Genomic DNA, 27,593 nt, shown 5'->3' with positions numbered 1-27,593 from the left:
CCAAAAAAAAAAAAGAGAGAGAGAGAGAGAGAAGAAGAAGGGAGACTATATCACAGTAATACAAAGAACTTTAATATGAGTTGGCCTTTTTAAAAATCCTTTAGTCATCCCACCATTTGCTGGACCATCCTCTCCAGCCCTCTCCACTATCCTCTCTTTTCTTTCCCCCATTCCAAACTCCTGCTCATTTCTAATGCAGAGCAATGTAGCTCTCACTCAGCCTTTGGCTCTAACCTTCTCACCAAGTGACTGATTGCTGTGTTTTCCTGAGTAGGAACCGTCCTCTCCTTCTGGTGAATTCTGGTACCAGCTAAGACAAGTTTTTTACATCCCACTATACTAGGAATAGAAGGAGACCTCAGTAACTTGATAAAGACCTTAGCATCAAAACACAGAACAGCGAACAGTGAAGGTGTTTGGGTTAACACCAGGAACAAGCAAAGACACCATCATTTCCACCTCCCTCTGAAGTTGTTCTGAATCAGGGCTTCCAACTTCAGGGCTCCCTTACCTCCCTAGGTCTCAAAGGATTTTCCTCACTTTCTTGTAAGCTCCTCCATTCATTTAAAAGGGTTTAAAAAATATTTATCTAGCATTTTTCAGATGTTTTATTGTGAGTTTAGAGTGTTCCGATTAAAATGTTAAAGGTATACACCTATGACCTGGCAATTCCACTCCTGAGAATCTGTCCTGTAGAAATGTTCATACATGGCCGTCCCTTACAGCATTAATTGGTACTAGAAAAAATTAAAGAAAACTTAAATTTCAGTAGCTAAATAGGTAAATTGTGAAATGTCCATAATATGGATACTCTATTGCTATTAAAAACAGAGATGGGGCCAGCCTGGTGGTGTAGTGGTTAAGTTCGCCCCCTCTGTTTCGGTGGCCCGTGGTTCAGAAGTTCAGATTCCAGGTGTGGACCTACACACTGCTCATCAAGCCACACTGTGGCAGTGTCCCATATACAAATAGAGGAAGATGGGCACAGATGTTAGCTCAGGAACAATCTTCCTCACCAATAGGTAAATAAATAAATAAACAGAGACAGATTTATACCTTTTAATATGAAGTCAACAATGTCTAAAGTTAATCAATCAAGAGAATGTTACAGGCAATGTAGTTAGATACTGATGAGTGCAAAATTAAAATGATAAAACATTATATATAGTATGATTCCATTTTTATTTTTGAAATATATTTTTGGTATAAAGTCAGTATGTGCATATAAAATGGTTTGGAAGGACACATAGGAAAGTGTTAACAGTATTTATTCCTAGGAAATGCAAGTGGGGATGAGGGAGACTTTTATCTTTCACTTTATACATTTCTACACTGTGTGAATTTTTCACAATGAACATGAATTTATTTTGTAAAAATATAAAGGTTTTTACTCTCAGAGATAGCAGAAAAAATTATATCTAAATGTCAAAATAAAGAACTTGGTTTTTTTTTTTTTGTGAGGAAGATTGGTGAGGCCCTGAGCTAACATCTCTTGCCAATCTTCTTCTTTTTGCCTAAGGAAGATCGTTGCTGAGCTAACCAACATCTGTGCCAGTCTTCCTCTATTTTGTATGTGGGATGCCACCACAGCATGGCTTGGTGAGCAGTATGTAGGTCCAGGCCCAGGATCTGAACCTGTGAACCCCAAGCTGCCGAAGCAGAGTGGACAACTTAATCATTACACCACCAGGCCAGCCCCAGAGCTTTTTAAAAAGAAGTGCAATTGGCCTAGAACAAGAAAGAGGATGGCTCCACTTCAGATGGTCCCATCTAACGTGTTCAGAGAGAGAGACCAGACTGGGAATCGTGTCCGGGAATTATTGGAGGCCTGAAGATGTTTAGGTTGCAGAAGGCAAGACTTAGAGATCTGAGGGCCCTCCTCAAATATTTGAGGCCTGGAACGTAACACGTGCTTCTGAAGGAAGATGGGTTGGAATGACAGAGTCAGGCTTTTATCTAGGGTGAGAAGGACCTTCCTAAGAGTCCAAGTGTCATTTTAAACAGCTTTACCCTCTGACTCTGCTGCAGACCGTCTGCTGGTTCTTGTTCCAGCTCTCACTCTCAGACTAAGTCATTCCTCTTGCCAGGCCTCTGATGCCCTCACTCTGGTTCCTACTCTGCTTTCTACCTGACCTTTGCAGCTGATGTTCCAGAACTTCTCTCTTCTTGCCCGCTGGCCTGTCTCTGCCCAGTGCCGTGGCTTGAACCAGCCCTTCCCACTCCTATGCCTGGTCCTTGTACCCAAAGGCCCTCCCTTATCTCCCGCCTGGGAGGAGAAGCCCCGTGCTTACCAACGGTGGAACTGGATGCTTCCGAAGGTAGTGTGTTTCTTGTCTGGGATTCTTTGCTTACAAGTAACAAAATCTGTCTCCAGCTAACTTGAGCAAAAACTGGAAGAACATTGAGTAGCTGGGAAGTCTGAAAACCAGTCCAGGGACCAGGAGAAGAATCAAGGCAGTTGCAACTCTCAAACTCTCTCTCCAAGGTGACATCTCTGGCATGGGTGACCCCCCACGTGTGTTCAGTCCATATTTTACCCCACTCAAGACTCAGAATCCCAGGAACAGAAGTTCTGAGTGGCTAAGCTTATTCTGGGTGGTCTGGCTCTAACTGGGTGGGTGAGAGGAAGCTCTGGCTGGCAGAGCCCATGAAGGCCTCCGAGGACCCCTCCTGTGGCCCTCGCAGGAGAGCAGGACATTTGATTTAAAGGCCCTCCATCCTGAATGCAGTCGAGGTCAGGTAAACTCCCCCAAACACACAAGAATCAGGTCTGTTAGGAAAGGAGAATGGGTACTGAGCAGCCAAAAGAACAGCTCTCGGACAGACGTGGAACCAGGCTAGCGGGTCCTAGGTCCACTGTGGACTTTTCTAGACTTTGAAAAACTTTTTTTTCCTAAATAAGTTTATTAAAACAAAATGACCGCTAACTGGTGTCACCATCATTTCATGAAAGTCATTAATATAAAAAAGTAGAAAAGACAACCTCAGAATAAAGGAGAGTCTTTGAAGTGAATTAATCCACTTTATGTCAGATTTATGACAATGTATTTTTTCTTGTTTCCCTCATTTCCCTGGAGACCAGTGAACACAGACTGGCCTCCATTTGGAGATGGGGTTTTAGGAATCATTGGACTGAATGATCTATATGTTCCCTACTTACCCCAAGTCTCTCTGGTTCCAGTAGGATCTCGCTATAGAATGGTGCTTCTCACCCGGGGGCGATTTTGCCCTCTAGGAGACATTTGGTCACATCTGGAGACATCGCTGGCTGTCACAACTGGGGACTGGGGGAGGAGTACTACTGGCATCTAGCAGGTAGAGCCCAGGGCTGCCACTCATCCTCCTACAATGCATAGGACAGCCACCCCTCTCCCCCCAACAAAGATTTATCTGGCCCAAAATGTCAAAGGGCCGAGGTTGAGAAACCCTGCTATAGATAGAAATCTCTTTAAGCAATTAAAATGGATGTGATCAGAGAAGCATGATTCGGTGCTGTCCCAGCCTTTATTCATGAAACAGAATTGTTGTTTGGTTAAATTATAACCACTTCTTCCAAATAAAATGCATTGCTTTTTTTTTAAATATAAAAGTAGTACACAATCATTATTGACACTTTTGGGAAAAGGCAGAGGAATATAAGGAAGGAAAACAAATCCCTCTTGGCCCCAGCCTGTTCTCTTTCCTGATCGACTTCCTCTTGGTTGTCTGCTAGCATCTCAAATATAGCACGTCCAAAACAGACCTCTTGATTTTTCCACCCCACTAAGCTATTCCTTCCCAGGTCTTCCCGCCTGAGCAGCTGGCACCTAAACCTTTGGAGTCATCCTTGACTCCTCTCTCTCACACCCACATGCAGTCCCTCAGCAAACCCTGCCAGCTCTGCTTCATCATGTATCGCCAATGCGATCACTTCTCACCCCTTCCCCGAGTCCTCAGGCCCAGCCCCAGGGGCTCCCCCGGCCACTGCAGAGGCCTCCTAACTGCTCTTCCCACATCCGCTCCCACCCGTTGCAGTCATTTCTCCACACATCAGTCCAAAGGGCTTTAGAAGAATTGATCAGATTATGTTGTACCCTGGCTCAAAACCTTCCAGTGGCTTCTATCACACTTAGAAAACATCCTAACTCCTTACCGTGGCCCAGAGCCCCTGCTCCCCCTTCAGCTTCACCATTTATTCTCCCTTTGAGCCACACAGGCCTTGTTTCTGTCCCTCAGCCACACCAAGCTCTTGTCTGCCTCAGGGTCTCTTGCGCTTGCTGTCCTCTTTGCTGGAATATACCACAGATCTTCCTCCCGTCATTCTCGGCGTGCCAGGACCACTCCTCCTCAGGGTAGCCCTCCCTGGCCGCCCCGTGGGGAAGAGCCCTCTCCTCCCCAGTCTCCCGTCCCACCGCCCTCCACCCCGGCCCTGCTTGATTCTTATCTGAAGCACTTATCAGTCCACAATAGCATGTTAATTTTTTATTTGTTGATTTATTTGTTTTTCTCTGACTATAATGCAAGCTCCATGAGGGCTGGAATTTGTCTTCTTCTTGACTGAAATCTCCAGCACCTAGAACAGTGTATATACATCCCAGCCACCCAAGAAACATTTGCTCAGTGAATTGTTAACATTTTGGTAACTGTGCTTCCAGGTTCTCATCTATGTTGTTGTTGGTTTTTTTTACTGATTTATTTCAAATAAAATATACGTGTATTTACCCAATTTTACATCTCAATTTTTTTAATCTACTATTGTATCTGAAGCAATACTTTAGTACCAACTCTTTATAAGCATTTTAACAGTAGCATACTCTTCCTTTGGGCAGAGATATCAATATTGTCTCCTTGACCATTTAGGTTATTCTAATCTTTTGCTATAGTAAATATCTCTGCAGTAAACATCTTAGTGCCTACATCTTTTTTATTTATTTTCGGTAATTTCTTTAAGATAGCATCCTAAAATGGGACTTACTGGATCAAAGGACATGAGTACCTTTACATTTCTTAATACCTGCTGTAAAAATGACCATACCCTTTATTTTTCTCTCTCTCTCTTTCCCCTCAGTCTCACCCCGCCTGCAGAAGCCCTGAGATGACTTCAAACCTCTTCAACGTGTACGGGAAGAGCCCTCTGATCGCGCACTTCCTCCACAACCATGCCACTCTGCTGCAGCGTGGCGAGGACGTGTTGGTAGCCAGGAGGGAAAAGAGCAAGACCATCCCATATCCTTTCCACCACGGGTGGGGCACGCGTTACTCTGGGCCCCTGCTTCCTCTTCCCAGAAGCATGGGTGGGGAGAGGCATCCAGCCCTTAGCACAGTGCCTGGCACATAGTAGGTGCCTGTCAAGGGTGGCCATTGGTACAAGCCTAAGGGTCAGAATCTTACTCGTTTTGGTCCTGCGTCTGCCTCATGAACTGGCTATGTGCGACCCTGGGCAAGTCAAATTGCCCTGTGTGCAAAATCTCTTCCTATCTACCAGGACCAATGGGCTAACCAAGTACTCTAACACACTTTGCAACTCAGCAACTCCCAGATGCTCATTGACCTGCAGTATCTATTGATCAGGAATTTTGGTGTCTAGGTGTGTGTTCCTTCTAACACCCTCCTCACACACACCCCACTCCTAGACCCATCAGCAAATTCCTGCACCCAATGGCATTTATCCTAAAGATTTGGTAAAGAGCTCAGATATTAGAAAACAGCCATGATGTATGTTGCTGTCCTGAGTCTTAGCAGTTTACCATAGCGGGGCCGAACATGGAATCAAATAGACCTGGACTCAGGAACCAACTCAATCACTTGCCCACTGAGTGATCTTAGACAAGTTCCAGCTTCTCTGAGCCTCATTTTTTTCATCTATAAAGTGGGAATGACAGTACCTGCCTCACAGGGCTGTTACGCAGAGTCCAAGCACAGTCGAGGTAGAGGCTTAGCACAATGCCTGGCAGGCGACAAGGGCTTGAGTGCTACCTGTCTGCATGTAGCTCCACATCGGGAGGAGCTTTCATAACGAACTAGGCGAGACTTGTAACTCCTGGCCTAGAGTGCTCATATCCACAAGCTTATTTATATGCCCACAGGCAGAGAACAACAACTCACATTTCATAGCACCTTTTTGTTTATCAAATACTGTCCCTCATTTCCCCTCATTGTTCTATAAAGACAGCATGGTGTGGCGGAAGGAGCCTGGGTGGGGGATACACAGCCCTGGATTTGAATCCCAGTGCGGCAACCCACTGGCTTTAAGATCTCACGTGCACAGCTAACCTCTGAGCTCAATGTCTTTATCAACTCATTCCTAAAATAGGATAGTTATACCAAACCAATAGTGTTATGACCAGGAGTAAATGGCATACAGCTGGTACTAAATGAGTAATAACTGTCATTATTACTGTTAACATCATCTAAGATAGGGATTATCGTCTCTATTTTATAGATAAGGAAATGGAGACATAGAGGATGACATATCTTATCTGAGGTCCCACAACTCATGACGAGTTTAGCTGAGATCCTGACTGATCCAGAAGAGGTGGAAAGGGTGGGAGAGGCAGAGGGGGATTGTTCACGTACAAACATGAGATAGGGAATGAGGCCTGGGGCCCGAGAGGAGAGCAAAGTATGAACCCCTTCCTATTCACTACTGTGATAACAGAGTAAGAATTTTAGAGGACAGTCTGAAAGCATTTCCTGGCCCGTCCATCAGCAGGAGAGAATGGCTTTATTAAAAGATGAGGAATGGCCCAGCCATGGGGAAGCGAGCCTCTTTCCAAAGCAGGCCCTGTCAAAGAGCGGAAGGGTCATTCCTGCTCGGATTTCGGTTGTCTCGCCTAGAAATGTAGGTCATTTCCCCCTCTCTGCCGTCTTGCTCTCCCTCCTCCCCATGCACTAGGCGCATCCCACTAAAAATGCTAGAAGTCAAAGCCAACTGACAGTGTGAGGTTTTCTTTGACGAGGCCACTGAATGCAGCCTGACCTACGCTGACGTCATCAGACTGACCCTGAGCAACATGAAGAAGCGGAGGGACACCCTGCGCCAGTTGAACCAGCTTCACTGGACGGAATGGAATTATTTCGATGTGTACCTCAAGGAGCTGCAGGACAACTTCCTCAGGTATGTAAGGGGCTTTCGGGAAGTAGCACGTTTCCTCATTGTCTATTCTGGCACATCACAGAAATTTTTAATGGGGGGCTACCCTGTAACTGTCTTAAACACGTGCAGCTTTCTTGTGATCAAGATGTAAGCTCCACAATAACAGAGACCAGAACTTTTTTTAAAAGTTATTTTTTCTAACTACAAAAACATTTATGCCCAATAAAACAAAGAAAAAACCTGGAAAAGCACCTAGAGATATACTTTGCCAACATTTTTCTATAAATCCTTCCAGTCTTTTTTTCTGGGCACATATATCTGTATCTTTAAACAAAAGTAGTAGCGTCAGAGTGTCAAGCTGTTTTTCAGACGTTTTCTTCCCCACTTAGCAGCATATTATGAACATTTTTCTGTGTCTTCTCCCTTTTTCAATATTTTTGTTTTATTTAGACAATTTTCAGACCTTTCAGAAAAGTTTAAAGGATAGTACAGTTTAAAGTTCAAAGGATATGCCCTCATTGCATTTACCAATTATTCACATTTTGCCACATTTTCCTTCTCTCTCTAATAATTATGTCAAATTCAAATTGCCCCAGTGGCACCCAAAGCATCTTTTTTGGTTTTACTTGGTTTTACTTGATTGGATCCTGCCCAAGGATCCAGTCAAGGATCAGGAATTATATTTTGTTGTTATCTCTTTGGTGTCTTTTAATCTATAACAGTGCCCTGCCTCCCACGCTTGTTATTATTACTACTATTATTTTTTTTTATGATATGGACTTTTTTGAAAAGCTCAAGCCACATTCTGGATTCTTCTGATTATTTTTTCCAGGTGTCATTTAGCTTGTTCCAGTATATCCTATATTTCCTATAAACTGGACATTGGGTCTACACTAGAGGCTTGATTAGATTCAAGTTAAGTCTTTTCACCAAAAATGCTTAATAGGTGATGTTGCATGTTTACTTTATGCCCCATCGGGAGACACAATGTCGGGTTGCCCTACTGCTTGATTAAGGTGGCCTCTGCCAGATCTCTGCATTGTGAGACTACGTTCTTGCCTTTGTAATTAGTCGGTAATGAGCGGTGTGATTCTTTGAGACTGTGTGAATATGCCTCCCCCACACCTTCACCCAGTGACTTTGGCATCCCCTGATGGGCTTTGTCAGAATCAGGTATTACATTTCAGGTTGCAAAATGGTGATTTTTCTGCTACTACCATTCCTTCTACATTTATTAGCTGGCATTTTTCTACAAAGAAGAGCTCTCACCTTCTTGTTCTTTGTCTCTCTCGCTCATGTCTTCTCTGCCTGCCCCCATAACTCATTCACGTGGCCGCCCTGGCTGCAAGGGAAGCTTGACAAGTGTCTAAGAAAAGGGATTGAGATTGTCATGACTGGACTGGACCAGAACTGGGCACTTTGTTACCCAAAACAAAATTGGATTCACTTTGCAAGGGAGAAAGCGGGGAGTTGCTATTGGCTAGACTGCTCTCTGTATCTGCCATAATATGAGAAAGAAAAATATGAACACAGGTGAATACTTTGTTATACAAAGTAATACAATCAAGTTATTTCTAAAATATTATGGGATGTAGACAAACAACACACCCACACACCCACCTGTTCACCACCACCACCATCACCACTGGAATGCAGTTCAGCCTAAATGTTCATCAAAAGACGATTGGTTAAATTAACTATCGTACGTCCACGTACTCTGCAGCCAAGAAAAATGGTGATGTCAATCCATTCTTATTTTATAAGGAAAGGTGGTCACAACATATTATTGGGCAAAAAAAATCAGATTATAAAATAGTGTGTATAAATAGGCACAGTAATTTATCCCCATTTTAATCAGATGTGAAAGCTGAGGTCAAGGACAGCGTGTGGAGACAGCTATGTCGGGGAGGATAGAATATGGGTTGGAGAGAGGAGTGACCGGCAGGGAAGGAGCAGCCTGTATACAAAGGCATGTGCACCATGAAGCTGAGGGAAGAGAGGACTCAGGGGAGCGGTACGCAGCAGTGTGCGTGCCAGGCACACTGACGTGGAGTTGAGACCGGTTTGGTGACTCAGTAGAGAACAGTCTCAACAGGGCTGGAGTCAGACACCGAGCCTGGGACGTTAAGGGGAAGGTATGGGTCCCCAGGGGGGACGGGATTACTAGGAAGCAGAAGGAGCAAAATTCTGCATCAAAAAGGCAAGATTGGTGAGTTGGTGAGTAGCAGGGCTCTTTAAACATTAGTGTGGAAGACCCAAGCCTGTGTGAAGGAGGAGACATTGGAGATGCTGGTGAGGGAGGAGAGGGTCAGGATGGGGAAGAGAAAGAGCGCAGGAACAGCTCCGTAGGGCTCTGTGCTTCCGCCTCTGTTACATTATGCTTTATTTCTTCCATACAGTCATGAGTCGCTTAACAACGGGGATACCTTCTGAGAACTGTGTCATTAGGCGATTTCATCATTGTGTGAACATCAGAGAGTGCACTTACACAAACCTAGATGGTATAGCCTACTCCACACCTAGGTTCTATGATGCTAATCTCGTGGGACCACTGTCATATATGCGGTCTGCCGTTGACCGGAATGTCCTATGCAGTGCATGTCTGTACTTCATCCATTGTCCCAACAGATATTTTCAGCACCTTCTATGCACCAGGCATTATATTTTGTTTACAACATGTATGTTTTGTATGTCTGTGTCTCCTAATAGTTGTAAGAATCCTTGAAGACAGGATCCATGGGATGGCAGAGGCTAGGGTTAGAATATAGTATTTTTTACTTACTGGCTCTGTGACATTGGACCAGTCGCATAGGTTGCTGAGCTTCAGTTTTGTTCTTTTTAATTAAATGAACATATTATTTCCTACTTTGTAGGGTTGTGTTGATCAATAAAATAAGGCACGTAAAGCCTTTTCACAGGACCAAGTCCATAGTAAGTAACTGTATCAGAATCAAGATTCAGATTGTATCAGATGAATCAAGATTGACCTTATGTTGGTAACTCTTGAAGCTGGATGATGGGTTAATGATGTTAATTATACAATCTTGTTTACTTTTATATATGATTAAAATTTTAAATAACTTTTTGGGTTTTTTTTAATGGTGGTCATAAGAACAAAAGGTGATGAATGCCCACGTGGAGTGTTCCTTGTAGGTGGGCTAGGACTCCTTCAGGACATTGGTTACCATTAATTTCCCTAATAAAGCCTATCAGTTAGGAGTACTGGCTTTGAACTTGGACTGACTGGAGCTCCAGTTGCAGCTTGTCTCCCTCTGCGTGTGAATTAGACCCATCATTTAGCCCCTGTGCGGCTTGGATACCATCTGTATAACAAGGACGCTAATAGTAGTACTCACAGAGGAGTTGTGTGGGTGAAAGGAGATGTCTAGCTCTGTGCCTGACTCAGAGGAAGAGCTCAGTAAATGATGGCTGGCGAGATAACACGTGTGACCTCATACCATGAAAACAGCAGGGTCCTGGGGCTGCCCCGTGGCTGAGTGGTTAAGTTCGCGCACTCCACTTCAGCGGCCCCAGGATCCTGGGTGCGGACATGGCACCGCTCATCAGGTCACGTTGAGGTGGCATCCCACATGCCACAACTAGAAGGACCCACAACTATGTACTGGGGGGATTTGGGGAGAAAAAGCAGGAAAAAAAAACCCTTCAGGGTCTGAAGCAGCACAAGGACTTGAAGCTGGAGAGTTTGCAGCTGGGGAGGCCTGGAGAGGGCCCCTGAGACAGCGCAGACCAGCGGCGATTCTGCAGGGTCCCGGCGCTGGAGGAAGGAAGAGCCTGGTTTGCACACGCAGCTGGGGCTGTGCGGGGAAGGAGCAGGGTCAGCTGCTGCTGAAGGACAGTCTTCCTGTGAGTCCAGAGCCCTGATGCTCAAACTTGTCGGGGCAGAGCACCCACAATTCAGAATGCTCTTCGCAGAACCCTCAGAACGTTTCAACGTATGATTCTGCCGTACAAACTAAAGATGCTTTCCTAGTAGAAAATGTGAGCCTAAGACACATGTAGGCTTCAACATCTCAAGAAATGATGACACAGAAATAGTATCAGGGAATTACCTCCAAGTTATTCTGTTAGAAAATGTGAGCATAACAAGGACAAATGCAACTCGCTGCTTTCTTTTTGTCTCTCCATTGCAAGCAGAAACAGGCTCCAAAGGGTTAAGAAAAAGTTGTGGCAGAAGATCCCAAAAGTAAGAATGTTGTGAACATTTTTTCCTTTGACTTGGGAAGAGACACTCATTGTTGGAATCACCACTGGTTTAGGCCAAGTATTCAGTGCTAGTTTTCTTACGCCAGTCTTTCTGCTTCTATCCTGCAGCGGCAAGAAGCATATGACAGCGTCTTAATTCACTTGAATATATACCCATTGCTATTTTGTCTACCTCGATACCCATAATCTGCTTCTTTGAGTAAATGTCTACTCACATTTAAAGTTAGCTGCTATGTTACCCAATTCAGCATTCCCATTGTGCACCCCAAGCTTATCTGAACACACACCACTGAAAACCTGCTCCAAAAATAACACCAGCAGCTGCCGCCTACATTTATTGAGCACTTCCTGTGTACCAGGCACTGTGCTAAGTGCTTGACCTTTGGTAACTCAGTGAATCCTCACTACAATCCTAGGTTCTATTATTACCCTGTTGAGATGAGTACATGGCATGGAGAGGCTAAGTAATTTGCCCAAGTCACACGCAAGTGGCAGAGTGCCAACTTGAATTCAGCTTGCCCTCAAAGTTCACACTTCGGCTTTCTCTCAGATCGTAAATTTCTTCACCTGTCTTCCTAATTTGAATACAGTAGTCACCCCTTATCCTTGAGGGATGTGTCCCAAGACCCCCAGCAGATGCCTGAAACTGTGGATGGTACCAAACCCTATATAGACTATGTTTCTTTCTATACCTACATACTTATGATAAAGTTTAATTTATAAATTAGGCACAGTAAGAGATTAACGACAATAGCCAATGATAAAATAGAAAAATTATAACAATATAAAAAAAGTTACCATAGATCTTAGCAACCTCAGCATGATTTTTTCTTTCCCTAGTTTTCCTTAGTTCCTCGAGAACTTTCACCATTTCATTTAAAGCACTTTCAAGCTTCTCTTTGCCACATCCAGCAAATATGCAAATTGCCAGCATCACTACTCTTGCGCTTTGGGGCCATTATTAGGTAAAATAAGGATTCCTTGAACACAAGCACTGCAGTACTGCAACAGGCGACAGTCGATCTGTTAACTGTCATCTGTTAACTGCTAAGTGACTAATGGTCAGGTAGCTGAACATATGGAGTGGGACAGCTCAAGATTTTATCATGCTACTCAGAATGGCATGCAATTTAAAACTTATGGATTGTTTATTTCTGGAATTTTCCACTTAATATTTTCAGACCAAGGTCAGCTGTGGGTAACAACCTGCAGACACGAAACCGCAGACCGTGAAACGTGGATAACTGTGTGTGTTCCTTGAGTTCAGGGACCACATCTTATTCCTCTGTGTCCCCAGGACTGATGTGACCCGTGGCACATGGCAGGGCCTCCGGGACTGAGTTGCTGCTGCATGGTCAGCTCTCTCTGCTTCAGTCAGTTGCTTTTGACAGATGTTAATGATTGACTTTGTAAATATTTGCCTTTCTTTACATGTGAAGATAGGAGTGGAAAGATCATGCTGACTCTTTAGCCTTTTTCTATGTGTGTCTTTGTGATTTCCCCACAGGGAGGTGAAGAATATCAACCAAAGAGCAATAGATAAAAAAAAGGCAAATCACATGTGCATTCCACCCGTCACCTTCATGGAGGAATTGTCTGATAAGAAGTCTGTAGAAAGCTGTCAGAGGGAGGCTGCGTTTCTGGCAAGGTTTGTTTGAACAAAGACCATGGGGAAAGTAGAAATGTGAATGTCGTAAGAATTATTTTTAATGTGCATATTTAACTTTAATAAATGTTATGTAATTTTTCTATCAAATAAGTTTTATTTCTATAGGTCTTACACATTTCTTTTTTTAATTTAATTTTTTTTGAGGAAGATTAGCCCTGAGCTAACTGCTGCCAATCCTTCTCTTTTTGCTGAGGAAGACTGGCCCTGAGCTAACATCCGTGCCCATCTTCCTCTACCTTATATGTGGGATGCCAACCACAGCATGGCTTTTGCTAAGTGGCGCCATGTCCGCACCTTGTATCCAAACCGGCAAATCCCGGGCTCCTGAAACAGAACATGCGCACTTATCCCCTGCGCCACCAGGCTGGCCCCACATTTCTTTTTTTTAAATTTATTTTATTGAGGTCATAATGGTTTACAACATTGTGTAATTTCAGTTATATATTATTGTATATCAGTTTCTGTATAGACTGCATCATGATCACCACCAATAGTCCAGTTTTTATCTGTCACCATACATATGTGTCCCTTTACCACTTTCACCCCACCTCCCACCCCCTTCCCCTCTGGTAGCCAGTAATCTGTTCTCTTTGTCCATGTGTGTGTTTATCTTCCACATATGTGTGAAATCATATGGTGTTTGTCTGGCTTATTTTGCTTAACGTAATACCCTCAAAGTCCATCCATGTTGTTGCAAATGGCATGATTTTGTGTTTTTTCTGGCTGAGTAGTGTTCCATTGTGTATACACCACATCTTCTTTATCCAGTCATCAGCTTCCATTCTTGGCTGTTGTGAATAATGCTGCCGTGAACATAGGGGTGCATAAATCTCTTTGTATTGTTGATTTCATGTCCTTTTGATAAACATCCAGAAGTAGGATGGCTGGGTCATATGGTATTTCTATTTTTAGCATTTTGAGAAATCTCCATACTGTTTTCCATAGTGGCTGCACCAGTTTGCATTCCTACCAGCAGTGTATGAGGGTTCCCTTTCCTCTACATCCTCTCCAACACTTATTATGTCTTGTCTTGTTAATTATAGCCATTCTGACAGGTGTAAGGCGATATCTCAATGTAGTTTCGATTTGCATTTCCCTAATAATGAGTGATGTTGAACATCTTTTTATGTGTTGGCCATCTGTATATCTTGTTTGGAAAAGCGTCTGTTCATATCCTCTGCCCATTTTTTGATCAGGTTGGTTGTTTTTTTGTTGTTGAGTTGTATGAGTTCTTTATATATTTTGGAGACTAACCCCTTGTCAGATATATGATTTGAAAATATTTTCTCCTAGTTGTAGGTTGTCTTTTCATTTTGTTCTTGGTTTCCTTTGCCTGGCAGAAGGTTTTTAGTCTGATGTAGTCCTGTTTGTTTGTTTTTTCTTTTGTTTCCCTTGCCTGAGCAGACATGGTATTTGAAAAGATGCTGCTAAGACTGACGTCAAAGAGTGTACTGCTTATATTTTCTTCTAGGAGTTTCAGGGTTTCAGGTCACTGTCAGAATTCTCAATAGATGGAAAACAACACATAAAAGTTCACTTGCTTTTATGTATTACTCACTCAACTCTCATTTTGTTTTTATCATTAATAATAGTAAGAGTTACCAATGATGTTGTACTTCCTTCTGCGCCATGCACTTATACTTTATGAACTGTATGAGTCAGAGCTCTTTGGTTGCAAGTGCCAGGAAACCAGCTCAAACTAGCTTGAGCAGAAGGGAAAGCTGGTGCTTCAGAAACTAGGAAGGCTGCAGACAGGCTGGCTGCAGGCACGTTGGACCTAAGGCCTCAGTGATATTTTCAGGTTTTCTCTCTCTCCCCCCTCTTCTTTCCCTCTGTGTGCTAGCTTGTTTTTCAAGCTGCCCCTGCCCTCAGGCCACAGATAGCCCCAAGCCGGTGTCCTTATAGTGCATGACCTAAGAAGAGTGACTCTCCTCCAGCCTCTATAAACCAAGTCTCATAAAGGTCTCTGATGGCTCCACTTGGGTCCCGGCCCCACCCTCCTGTCTGGACTAACGCTGTGTTCAGGAAGAAGTAGTGCTGTGTTTAGCCAGGCCTGAGTGAGCAGGGCACCATCGAGGGCATGGAGTAGAATAAGTGAGATGCATCAGACAGAGACAACATACCCACTTTATTTTATTTATATCTCATCAAAACCCTGTTAGATAACATCACTCTCATTTTACTGAATAGAAAACTGAGGCACAGAGAAGCGAAGTAAACATTGACTGAAGACCTGCTATGCCAGGCACTAAGGATACAAAGAGAAAGTTTTGGCAATTATTAATAAAGGTGCTATAAATATCCACGTGCAGGTTTTTGTGTGGACATACATTTCAACTCTTCAGGTAAATACCAAGGAGTGTGATTGCTGGGTCCTTTGGTAAGTGCGTGTTTAGTTTTATAAGAAATCTCCAAACTGTCTTCCAAAGTGGCTGCACCATTTTGCATTCCTACCAGCAATGAATGAGAGTTCCTGTTGCTCCACAGCCTTGTCAGCATTTGATGTTGTCAGTGTTTTGGATTTTGGCCATTCTAATAGGTGTGAAGTGGTATCTCATTGTTGTTTTAATTTGTATTTCCCTGATAACATATGATGTGGAACATCTTTTCATATATTTATTTGTCATCTGTATGTCTTCTTTGGTGAGAAGTCTATTAAGGTTTTGGGCCCATTTTTTAATCAAGTTGTTTGTTTTCTTATTGTTGAGTTTTAAGGGCTCTTTGTATATTTTGGAGAACAGTTCTTTATCAGATATGTCTTTTGCAAATATTTTCTCCCAGTCTGTGGATTGTCTTCTCATTCTCTTGACATTATCTTTTGCAGAGCAGAAGTTTTTAATTTTGGTAAAATCTAGTTTATCAGTTCTTTCTTTCACACATTGTGCCTTTGGTGTTGTATCTAAAAAGTCATCACCAAACCACAGTCATCTAGATTTTCTCCTATGTTACCTTCTAGAAGTTTTATAGTTTTGCTTTCCACATTTAAGTCTATGCTCCGTTTTGGGTTAATTTTTTTTTATTGAGTTAATGATAGGTTACAATCTTGTGAAATTTCAGTTGTACATTAATGTTTGTCAGTCATGTTGTAGGTGCACCACTTCACCCTTTGTGCCCACCCCCCACCCCACCTTTCCCCTGGTATCCACTAAACTGTTCTTAGTCCATAATTTTAAATTCCTCATATGAGTGGAGTCATACACAGATTATCCTTCTCTCGCTGGCTTATTTCACTTAACATAATTCCCTCAAGGTCCATCCATGTTATGGCAAATGGAATGATTTTGTTCTGTTTTACAGCTGAGTAGTATTCCATTGTATATATGTACCACATCTTCTTTATCCATTCGTCTGTTGCTGGGCACTTAGGTTGCTTCCATGTCTTGGCTATTGTAAATAATGCTGCAATGAACATTGGGGTGCATAGGACTTTTGGAATTGCTGACTTCAAGCTCTTTGGATAGATACCCAGTAGTGGGATGGCTGGATCGTATGGTAGTTCTATTTTTAGTTTTTTGAGGAATCTCCATACTGTTTTCCATAGTGGCTGCACCAGTTTGCATTCCCACCAGCAGTGTATGAGGGTTCCTTTTTCTCCACAACCTCTCTAACATTTGTTACTATTAGTTTTAGATATTTTTGTCATTCTAACGGGTGTAAGGTGATATCTTAGTGTAGTTTTGATTTGCATTTCCGTTTTGGGTTAATTTTTATGAAAGGTGTAAGGTCAGTGCCTCGATTCTTTTTTTTTTTTTTTTGCTTGTAGATGTCCAGTTGTTCCAGCACCATTTGTTAGAAAGACTGTCTTTCCTCCATTGTGTTGCCTTTGCTCCTTTGTCAAAGATCATTGACTGTGTTTATGTGGGTCTATTTCTGAGCTCTCTATTCTGTCCCATTGATCTATTTGTCTGTTCTTTCACTGATACCACTCTGTTTTGATTACTGTAGCTTTGTAGTAAGTCTTAAAGTTGGGTAGTGTCAGTCTGCCAACTTTGTTCTCCTTCAATATTCTGTTGGCTATGCTGGGTCTTCTGCCTATCTGTCTAAACTTTAGAATCAGTTTGTCAACATCCGCAAAATAACTTGCTGGGATTTTGTTTGGGATTGCATTGAATCCATAGATCAAGTTGGGAAAAACTGACCCCTTGACAATATTGAGTCTTGCTATCAATGAACATGGAATATCCCTGCATTTATTTAGTTCTTATTTGATTTCTGTCATCACAGTTTTGTAGTTTTCCTCATACAGATCTTGTACATATTTTGTTAGATTTATACCTAGGTATTTCATTTGTGTGGCTGTTAATGTAACTGGTATTATGTTTTTAACTTCAAATTCCACTTGTTTTTTGCTGGTATATAGAAAAGCAATTGACTTTTTTATATTAACCGTGTGTCCTGTAACTGTACTATAATCACTTATTAGTTCCAGGAGGCTTTTTGCCAGTTCTTTCACATTTCCTGCATAGATGATCATGTCTTCTATGAACGAAGACAGTCTTATTTCTTCCTTCCCAATCTGTATACATTTTATTTCTTTTTCTTATCTTACATTATGAGCTAGGACTTCCAGTACAGTGTTGAAAAGCAGGGGTGAGAGGGGATGTCCTGGGCTTGTTCCTGATCTTAGTGGGAAAGCTTCAAGTTTCTTACCATTAAGTACGATGTTAGCTGGATTTTTTTTTTTTTTTTTTTTTTTGTAGATACTCTTCATCAGTTTGCGGTGGTTCCTGCCATTCCTAGTTCACTGAATTTTTGTCATGAATGGGTGTTAGATTTTTAAAAGGCTTTTCTGCATCTATTGATATGGTCAGGTGATTTTTCTTCTTTAGCCTGTTGAAGTGATGGATTAATTGATTTTCAAATGTTGAATGGCTTCGCATACCTGAGACAAATCCCACTTGGTCACGGTGTATAACTTTTATACATTGTTAGATTCAATTTGCTAACATTTTGTTGAGGATGTTTGCATCTGTGTTCATGACAGATATTGATCTATAGTTTCTTTTCTTGTAATGTCATTGTCTAGTTTTGGTGGTAGGATAATGCTTGACTTACGAAGTATTCCCTCTGCTTCTATCTTCTGAAAGAGATTGTAGCTAATTGGTGTAAATTCTTCCTTAAATGTTTGGTAAGATTCACCAGTGAACCCATCTGATCCTGGTGCTTTCTGTTTCAGAAGGTTACTAATGTTTTATTCAGTTTCTTTAATTGATAGAGGTCTATTCAGATGGTCTATATCTTCTTATGTGAGTTTTGGCAGATTGTGTCTAAGGAATTGGCACATTTCATCTAGGTTTTCCAATTCGTGGGCATAGAGTTATTTATAGTATTCCTTTATTATCTCTTAATGTTCATGGGATCTGTGGTTTCTTAGTTAGCCAGGCTAAAAGCTTATCAGTTTTATTGATATTTTCAAAGAATCAGCTTTTGGTTTTATTTTCTCTATTGATTTCCTGTTTTCAATTTCATTGATTTCTCCTCTAATTTTTATTATTTCTTTTCTTTTGCTTACTTTGAATTTAATTTGTTCTTTTTCTAGTTTTCAAAGGTGGAAACTTAGATGATTGATTTTAGATCTTTCTTCTTTTCTAACATATGCATGCAGTGCTATAAATTTCCCTCTAAGCACTGCTTTCACTGCATGCTACAACTTTTGATAAGTTGCGTTTTCATTTTCATTTAGTTCAAAATATTTTAAAATTTCAGTTGGGATTTCTTGTTTGACCCATGTGTTATTTAGAAGTGTGTTGTTGAACCTCCAATTATTTGGGGATTTTCCAGCTATCTCTCTATTATTGATTTCTAGTTTGAGTCCACTCTGGTCTGAGAGCAGACATTGTGTGATTTCTATTCTTTTAAATTTGTTAAGGTATATTTTATGGCCCAGAATGTGGTCTGTCTTGGTGAATGTTACCTGTGAGCTTGAGGAGAATGTGTATTCTGCTGTTGTTGAGTGATGTAGTTTATAGGTGTCACTTATATCCAGGTGATTGATGATGTTGTTGGGTTCAACTATGTCCTTACTGATTTTCTGCCTGCTGAATCTGCCCATTTCTGATAGAGGGATATTGAAGTCTCCAACTATGATAGTGGATTCATCTGTTTCTCCTTGTAGTTCTATCAGTTTTTCCTCATGTAGTTTGACACTCTGCTGTTAGGAGCGTACATGTTAAGAATTGTTATATCTTCCTGGAGAATTGACCCCTTTGTCATTATATAATGTCCTTCTTTATCCTAACAACTTTCCTCGCTTTGAAGTCTGCTCGGCCTGAAATTAATACATCTACTCCTGCTTTCTTTTGATTACGGTTAGCATGGTATATTTTTCTCCATCCATTCACTTTTAATCTATAACCCCATTCTTTTTTAAGGAACATTTCCCAGAAGGCCCAAACAGCATTTCCACTTACATCTCATTGCTAGAACATGACTACATGGCTACGGCACCTTCTTCCTTTTTAATAAAATATTACTTTAAAAAACATTTAAATGTTCTTTTACAATTATATATTACTTCACAATATTATTGAGGTACAGTTTACCATAAAATTTGCCCATTTGAAGTATACAATTCAATGATTTTTAGTAAATTTACAGCGTTTTGCAACAATTACTACAATCCAGTTTTAGAACTTTGTCATCACCCTGGAAAGATTCCTCATGCCTGTTTGTAGTTAATCTCTATTACCCCTCCCTTTTTAGTAACCTCCCTGGAAATACCATATAACATCACCACCTTATTTCAAGGGCCAGACGTTAGTCATATGGTGAAGTTAATTTCAAGGAAGCCTGGGAAATATAGTTTAAAAAAAAATAACCTGGGCACATTGCCATCTTAAACAAAAACTGGTTCCATTACTAAAGAAAAAAAAGAGATTAGATGATGGGTTAGTGATTGTCTTTATCACAGATAGTGGTGTTATACTCTCCATTTTAGAGATGAAGAAACCAAGGCTCAATAAATTGAGAAATTTACTCCAGGAAGCCTTTCAGTCTTAAACCTTCCAGTTGAAATTTTCCTTCAAACCAGAAAAAGACCACACTTTTTCAATAATAGCAGTTTAGCTGGAGACCCACCTGTTTGAGCCATGGAATCTGATAGGATCAATGGTGACTCGTTAATAGTCTCTCTGATATCCATCTTAGATTGTCAGAAATATAAAAAACCGACTGAGTCTAATTTTCCACTATTATTGTTGCTCTCTCAGACTGGACTATCCTTCAGCTACTTCTTAATCTAGCTGACCCTTAAAACCCGCTCGGTCATCACCTCCAGGAATTCTTCCCTGACCTGCCTAGTCGGGGCACCTATTATGTGCTCTGTGCCTTCCTGATCACAGTCCACAGAACATGGCCTCCTCTAGTCACAGATGTGCTTGTCCATCTCCCTAGAGCAAAGGTTTGTCCTTGAGGTCAGGAATCTTGCCCATGGCCTTGTTTTCCTGGGGCCTAGTCCAGTGCCTGGCACCCAACACGACCTCAGTCAGTGCTTAGAAGACGCAGGAGGGCGTTGTCTTGGTGTGTCCGCAGTCCGCTTCAGTTATTTGCTGTTGCCAATGTTACTGATTGATTTGTAAACTTTTTATTTCAACACTTATCAAGATTCCAGTGAAACCTTTGAAGAAATTACACTGAATTTTTGAGCTAATTTTTGTTGATGTCTTTTTTGTTTCTCCCAACAGGAAGAGATATAAGGAGCAAGAAAGAGAATGGAAACAGAAGTCAAACTACTCTCCCTTTGCTCCTTCATCCTCTGGTGAATTCTCTTCTCTGAGATCAGAAAGTCCCTACAAAATTGCTGATGCTCCTGCGACAAGGTAGGGTAGGACGACGACAGGAGGAAAAGAAAGCTGTGGCTGAAGACTGAAACATAGAAATAATCGTCCCCAGGATTAGAGAAAGAATGCATTACGGTTTTTCCTAGGCTGAGTGGAAAGCAGAAGTGGGGAGTTTTTTGCTTGAGTCACTACATTTATTCATGCGTTTACTTTTTTACTCATTATTTTATTTAAAATATTATGACTAACAATATTAAATTATATGATGTTAATGGCTACCATTTACTAACTCTTCACTCTGTGCCAAGCATTAAGCTAAACCCGTCACAGACATGACCTCCGTTTAACCTTCCTAGCAGCCGCATGAGGTAGAGACTGCGCTGCAGCAAGCCCAGGTTTGGAGAGGGTTCAAAAGTTCCCTGCAGTAGACACTGGATAAATAACAGTAGATAAGACACAGTCCCTGTTCTCCAGGGACTCACGATGTAGTCAAGAGAAGGCAGATGTATCAACAAAGAAACGCTATAAGTTCCGGAGGCGCTGTCAGACAGTGGGGACAAAGGACACGGCGGCCTGGGAGCCATGCAGAAACACTGTACTGAAGTGGTGGCCCTTGACCTGAGTCTGGAAAAGAGAAGAAGGTGTTTGCCAGGCAGAAGGAGGGGGATGAGGCAAGAGCAGAAGAGGCAGAGGCTCAGAGGCGGGAAGTAACGTGGCCGAGGTCAAGAAAGTGTGTGTGGCGGGGGCGGGGAGTTCCAGGAGAGGGGAGCCCAGAGCAGATGCCTGGACAAGTCCTGACGGATTTCCATGCAGCGCTCGACTCTCTGAGTCATGGGGAGCCACCGAAAGATACTAAACAGGGGAACCATGGGGTCATATGTGGATTTGAAAGTCCTGACGGCAGACGCTGGTCTTCATGAAGGGGGTATATACGTGTTTGGGGGGAATTGCAAAGTCTCCCAAATGCTCACCTCTGAGTGGAACCCTGGCTGCACCTCTTGATCATTAGTCCCCAGCTTTCTCGATTTTGCATCTCTCTTAGGAAAACATTTATGAGAACTCAGCCCCTAATCATATATTAATTATTCAGAAATCATATATATAGTTCTATACTAATATGGTATGTAAACTATAAAACATACAGAAAAATAGAAATTAAAAAGGATGAGATAGAAATATAAAAATAGAAGTTCCAAAGTCTTCTGCTTACAACGGATCCATCATGGATCCACCTTGTGGTGGGGATGACCACTGTGGACGAACCCCAGGTAAAGATTAACCAGGTAAAGGAGTTACCTTTTAGTTTCCCCCACAGAAAAAGCTGAAGCAGTAGAAGGAGCTTTGACTCTCAAAAGACCTAGGGTTTTGAATCTTGGCCCTGCCCTCTTTATGACTTTAGGTCAAGTTACCTAAGTTCTCTAGGTCTGTTTCCTTGACCATAAAAAACGTGGATGGTTGTTATATGTAAAGGACTGGGCATTTTCCATCGGTTATCCCAGTAAAGTCTCAGAACAGCCCTGTGAGGTCAATTTTATTTTTCCTCTTTTTCAGAGGAGGCAACCGAGGCTTACTTGGGTCAAGGCCCAGAATCCTCTCGGGTATATTTCAAAACTCCATACTTCATCACGCTACTCCTTTACTCAAAACCTGCAGTTTCGCTTCATAACCCTCAGGATCCTGGGGGCAAAATCCAAACTCTTAGACTCAAAGCCCTCACAAAGTGGCCCCTGCCCACCTCCGCTCTCCTCTTTCTCCTCCTCGCACTCCCAGCCACCTCTCAAGCCACACTGAGCCCCTGAGCTGCACTAAGAGGTCCAGCCCTCCCAGCCTCCCAGCCTTGCTTGGCAGAAGCTTCTTGCTCTGCAGGAAATGCACGTCCCCCTCCCAGCCCTGGCCTCCTTCCTCGGCCAGCTCCGGCTGCTACTTCAGTGTGGGCGCAGATGAAGTCTCCTGCTCCAGCAGCGTCCCCCGACACAGAAGGTCAGGGTTAAATGCTTCTCCTCAAAGTTCTCAAACCTTTTATAACATGAAAACTCCCTGAGCCCAAAACAGTGAAAAGAACCCACTGGAACATTCCAGACTGGGAGGTTTGGGGTCCACTCATTTTGGAGAGCACAGTCCAGCAGCTGTTTGACAGAGTTGCTGCTCTAGGGCAGAGAGAGAGGCCAGCTTCGAGCGCAGAAGGACTGAAAGGTGAAGGACCAGATACTGACATACTCTGGGCAATGCCCTCAGCTCAGAGCCCTGATTCTCCCATCCGCGGGCAACAGGACAGCCAGAAGTCAGAGTGCTCTTTGCAGAAGCCCATAAAAATATTACCACTTTAAATTCTGGCACCCAAATAAAGGGCTCCCAAATAAATGGGCACCCAAATAAATTTTATGCTATCAACTAGCATGAAACATGAATCTTTAGTATAGCTGCCAAGTTTGGTATCTTAAAGTAACATAAAATGTTAAGAAGTCACAGCTCATTTTGTTCTTAATTATAGCTTCTGCTTATTCGTTTGTTGTTATCCCCCTGATCAGTGGCACACAGCAGAGTTGGGTTTGCCAGGTCCTTATTCTGCTCATCAGGGTCCACGTAGTACTTTCTCACAGCGCTCCTGAGAGACGGGGGATGTCGTCCTCATTTCACAACAGAGGCGACTGGGGCAGAGCGTTAGTGAGCATTGCCCAGCCTCTCTCGTTTGGTACGCCGCTGGGCCAGGGACTGAAGCCAGCACTCAGACTCCAGGGCCTGAGCTCCAGCCTAGCTATTTTTAAGAGAAGGCTGAAGAGGTAAACTTAATATGAAGATAGTCTTATCAACTCATTTTTTCCTTTGATTAGAGAAACAACCGCTGACACTGGAGTAGAGCAGCACAGCTTGTACCCCATTGGTTCAGGCTGTGGAATCTCCCAGGTTAAGAGGGGCCTATAAATACTATGGTTTGTAACATCCATTTTTTGAGGGTAAGAGGAGACCAACCAATTCAGTTCATTTTAATAAGTATTCATTGCTCTTTCCTCTTCCTTGAACATACTTTAGCCACTTTTTCATCTGGCTAATTCCTACCTGACCCTTAAAGCCCAGTTCGGGCATCACTGCCTCCGGGAAGTACCCCCAGACTGCCCTAGTGACGGCCTATTTTGTATTCTATGCTTTTCCAAACATGCTCCACTGAATGTGTCCGACTATAGTCACCCAGTTGTCTGGCTCCCCCTCTGTACCGTAAGTCTTCCAAGTTCAGGGACCTCGTCTCATTTAGCGTTGACTATCTTGCACCTATGGCCCCCACATAGTAAGGATTCAGCAAATTCTTGGTGAAGGAATTAATGATTAGCCAATGTGTGTTTAGCATTCTGCTTCAGTCAATTGCTTATAGAAAAGGTAACTGATTGCATTTTACAACTCTGCCTCTCTATACTCATGAAATTGGGAAAAAATCCTCTTAAAAGATCACACTGAGTTTTAATTTTTTGTTTTTATTTTAGTTAAAGTAATACATATTCCTCCTTGAAGAATCGAATAGAGAGGCAGCTCCGGGATCAGACCACCTGGGTTTTAAGCCCAGCTTCAGGCCCTCCTAGCTGTGTGGCCTTGAGCAGTTACTTAACTTCTCTTCATCTCAGTTTCCTTTATGTAAAACGGGAATGATAATAGTATGTATAGCATGAGGTTGTTATGAGGATTAAATTGGTTGCTGTTTGTAAGGCACTTAGAACAGTGCCGGATGCAAAGGAATATCTAAGTGCATATCAAATTAACTAACCGATGCAAAACATAATATAAATGCTTACTAAATTAACTAATAGTTTTACAAAGCTTGTTACAGAGAAATTGCACTCCTCTGGATTCCTTTCCTATTCTCCAGCAACAACACTTTCCACTTTTTTATCTCCTCTTTTTTTCTCTTTTTTTGAGGAAGATTAGCTCTGAGCTAACAGCTGCTGCCAATCCTCCTCTTTTTGCTAAGGAAGACTGGTCCCTGAGCTAACATCCATGCCCATCTTCCTCTACTTTATATGTGGGACGCCTGCCACAGCATGGCTTGCCAAGCGGTGTGATGTCCACACCTGGGGTCCAAACTGGCGAACCCCGGGCCGCTGAAGTGGAACGTGGGCACTTAACCGCCACGCCACCGGGCCGGTCCTGCCTCTCTCTTTTTTAATCTTCCTGTTTTCTTGGGTTTTTTTTCTTTTCTTATGTACTTATCACAATTTATCTCCAAATTCTCCTTTGGTTGTATAAATCTCCTCCTGGTACATTCAGACACTTTCCGTAGTCCATCGATTTCACCTTGATTTCCCAGCCTTCTGACTTGCCTCACTCCAGGTGGTTGATTTCTAGGCTTTTTATGTAATCCTGGAGATTCCTTTCTTCATTGTCTTGATCTCACTGATTTTGTAATCTGTTTCTGTTTGTGTCTTTATGGTTCATCCACAGCGAGGTCACCGAGGAGCCAAAAGCAATGCAGAGAAAGAAAGTCACCTTCCTGACCGTCTCACTTTCCAACTCACCCAAATGAACCTTTTCCAAGAGTTGGGAGAACTTTTCGGATGAAGCCTGAACACGTTGTTAGGTTTACTCTAAAACAGAAACAACAAAATAAACCAAAAAATAGTACTGAAACACATTTAATCATTCGCAGTCCATGGGACAATGAATATTGTAGTTCACTCCTACCCTGGGCCCAAGTCAGGATTCACATTGAAGTCAAGGCACCTCACTCATGCATGCATTTACTTACTAGTTCTTTGATTCACTTGTTAAGAAGAAGACTATGGAATGTATAATATTGTTATGTAACATTAATGGTAATCATAGGAGACATCATTTACTGAGCACTTACTATGTCCTGAGGACTCTAAGTCCTTTTTAGACATTATCTTGGTTAGCCTTCCTGGGGGCCCCCCAAGTTGGGTATTATTGCCTTCATTTCTCCTAGGAGGACCCCGGGGCTTAGAGAGGTAGAGCAAGCATTCAGTAGGTATCTACTCTGTGCCATGCCTGCACCAAGCCCTGTGCATACAGAGATGAATAAAGACGCAGTCCCTCACCTTAAGGGGCACACAGTCTGGAAGAGGGGGAAGGATGTGTGAGCCAAGAAATGCATTAATACTTGGCGAGATCTTTGTGGAATCCAAGAAAAACCAAATGAGAAAGACTTCGCTGAGGCTCAAAGGTAAAGGACCAGTGTGTGGAAGGACATATAGCTGGGCTGAGGGGCTTGGCCTTTAGCATTTGGGCCTCAGGGCACACGGGAGTAACGTGTTCTGTGTTGGAGCAGTCCACCAGGCACAGCCGAGAGGGAAGAAAGAGTGCACACGGCTGTCTGCCTGAAATGAGCAGCCCAGGTCTTGGGACGTGTGGTATTTCCCAGAGACATGCGTCTTCACTTGAACCCTCAGGGTAACCGTAGGTGACCCCCTTGGAGAATATTGCCCAGGTAAAGGGATAGAGGAAGGGTGAATGGAAAGGAGCTCAATCTTTGGCTTTGAATGCCTGCCCTGCTTCATAATAGATGCATGGCTTTAAGCCTGGTAGCCGTGTGACTTGATCTTTCTGAACTTGTTTTCTGGAATGCAGAAAGGGAATGCCGTCTCTGAGGGTAGTGCTGTTGTGGTGGTTAAATGAGAGAATTTATGCAAAGTTCCTGGCACAGCATATTTCCCTTGATAATTGCTACCAGCTATTATTATCATTGTTGTTCTCATTGCTGTTAAGAAGTATAGTGTTCTCCAGAAACCAGGACATGTTGAGCACCTGTCATGAACAAGGCACCACGGAGCTCACATAACCAGAGCGCTCTCTCACCTTCCCTTCGCTACGCAAGCCACAATCGACTCTTTATTTGCAGCTCCTCTAAGGAGCCATGCTCTCTCCTATTTCTGGGCCTTGTGCCTATTGCTGATTCTGTACCTGAAAATCCCTTCTCCTCCCTCTTCTCTTCTAACTCCCAACATCACTAATTCCTGTTCCTCTTTCAGGACGCCAAGTAGATGTCTCCTTCTTCAGGAAGCCCTCCCTGATACACCACCAGCAGAGTTGGCACATGTGCCCCTCCTGCGTGCTCCCACAGCCTTTCGTGCACCCCCATTATGGTAGCAGTTACCATGGTGGATGTATTTGCCTGTTTCCCCGTCTATCTCTACCACTAGCCTCCACCCAGAAAGAAGGTCTCCTGGTTTTCTGGGCCCAGAGCAAACTGCACTGCTGTCTTTCAGGATGTTCTGTTGCACAGCTTAGGGCCAAGATCATCCCTGCATGGACCCCTTCCAGAAAATACCGAGGACTCGTAACCATAGGCCTCTTAGGAAGTTCAAGATGAAAAGACCTGTCTCTGCTTTTTGTAAATATTAGAAGGGAAAATTATGGGGCAGAATTCTTTGTCCTTTCTTAGGGAAGCAGGGTGAGCATTGAGGGGAACTAACGTTCAAGAAGCCGTAGCTGTAGTGTGGGATAAAGCAAAGGAGCGACTGCGGGACACTCCAATTCTGTCGCTGCCAGCGTGGCCGAGAACCAGGGCTTGGCATGGGAGCAGCGAGATTCAGGTGTTAAACTGGAGGAGATGAAGTTCACAATCCTACAGCCCTGATTTTGAGTTGTGAATTGAGGACGTATTTTATCTTTAAAAACAAACAGTTGCCTGAGGAAATGAAGGGGAGAAATAGCTAGAAAGGGGAAGGGAGGAGAGGACAGAGGGATTACAGAGGCCTGCAGAAACTTTTGGGGGCGATGGATATGTTCCTCTGTTCATTGTGGTGAAGGATTCGCAGGTACAGACACACGAGACATGCACTTTAAATATGTACTGTTTCTTGTATGTCATTTACACCCCAATAAAGCTATTTTTTTAAAAAAA

General features: G+C 42.8%; 1 protein-coding gene across 2 annotated transcripts in view; it reads left to right on the top strand.

Moving 5' to 3' along the window:
• FAM227A (family with sequence similarity 227 member A) overlaps positions 1-27,593 on the top strand; it is an 83,185-nt gene extending 55,592 nt beyond the window's left edge. For both annotated transcript variants that reach the window (XM_070253625.1, XM_070253624.1), the window contains 5 exons: positions 5,048-5,205; positions 6,944-7,096; positions 12,807-12,947; positions 20,651-20,785; positions 25,175-27,593. In XM_070253625.1, the coding sequence (XP_070109726.1) occupies positions 5,048-5,205; positions 6,944-7,096; positions 12,807-12,947; positions 20,651-20,785; positions 25,175-25,256 (669 nt within the window). In that variant the 3' untranslated portion in view covers positions 25,257-27,593. The remainder of the gene's footprint in view (positions 1-5,047; positions 5,206-6,943; positions 7,097-12,806; positions 12,948-20,650; positions 20,786-25,174) is intronic.

This window comes from Equus caballus, chromosome 28 (genome assembly GCF_041296265.1).
Source record: "Equus caballus isolate H_3958 breed thoroughbred chromosome 28, TB-T2T, whole genome shotgun sequence".
Classification (NCBI taxonomy): domain Eukaryota; kingdom Metazoa; phylum Chordata; class Mammalia; order Perissodactyla; family Equidae; genus Equus; species Equus caballus.
This window is presented reverse-complemented; position numbering and strand designations above follow the sequence as displayed.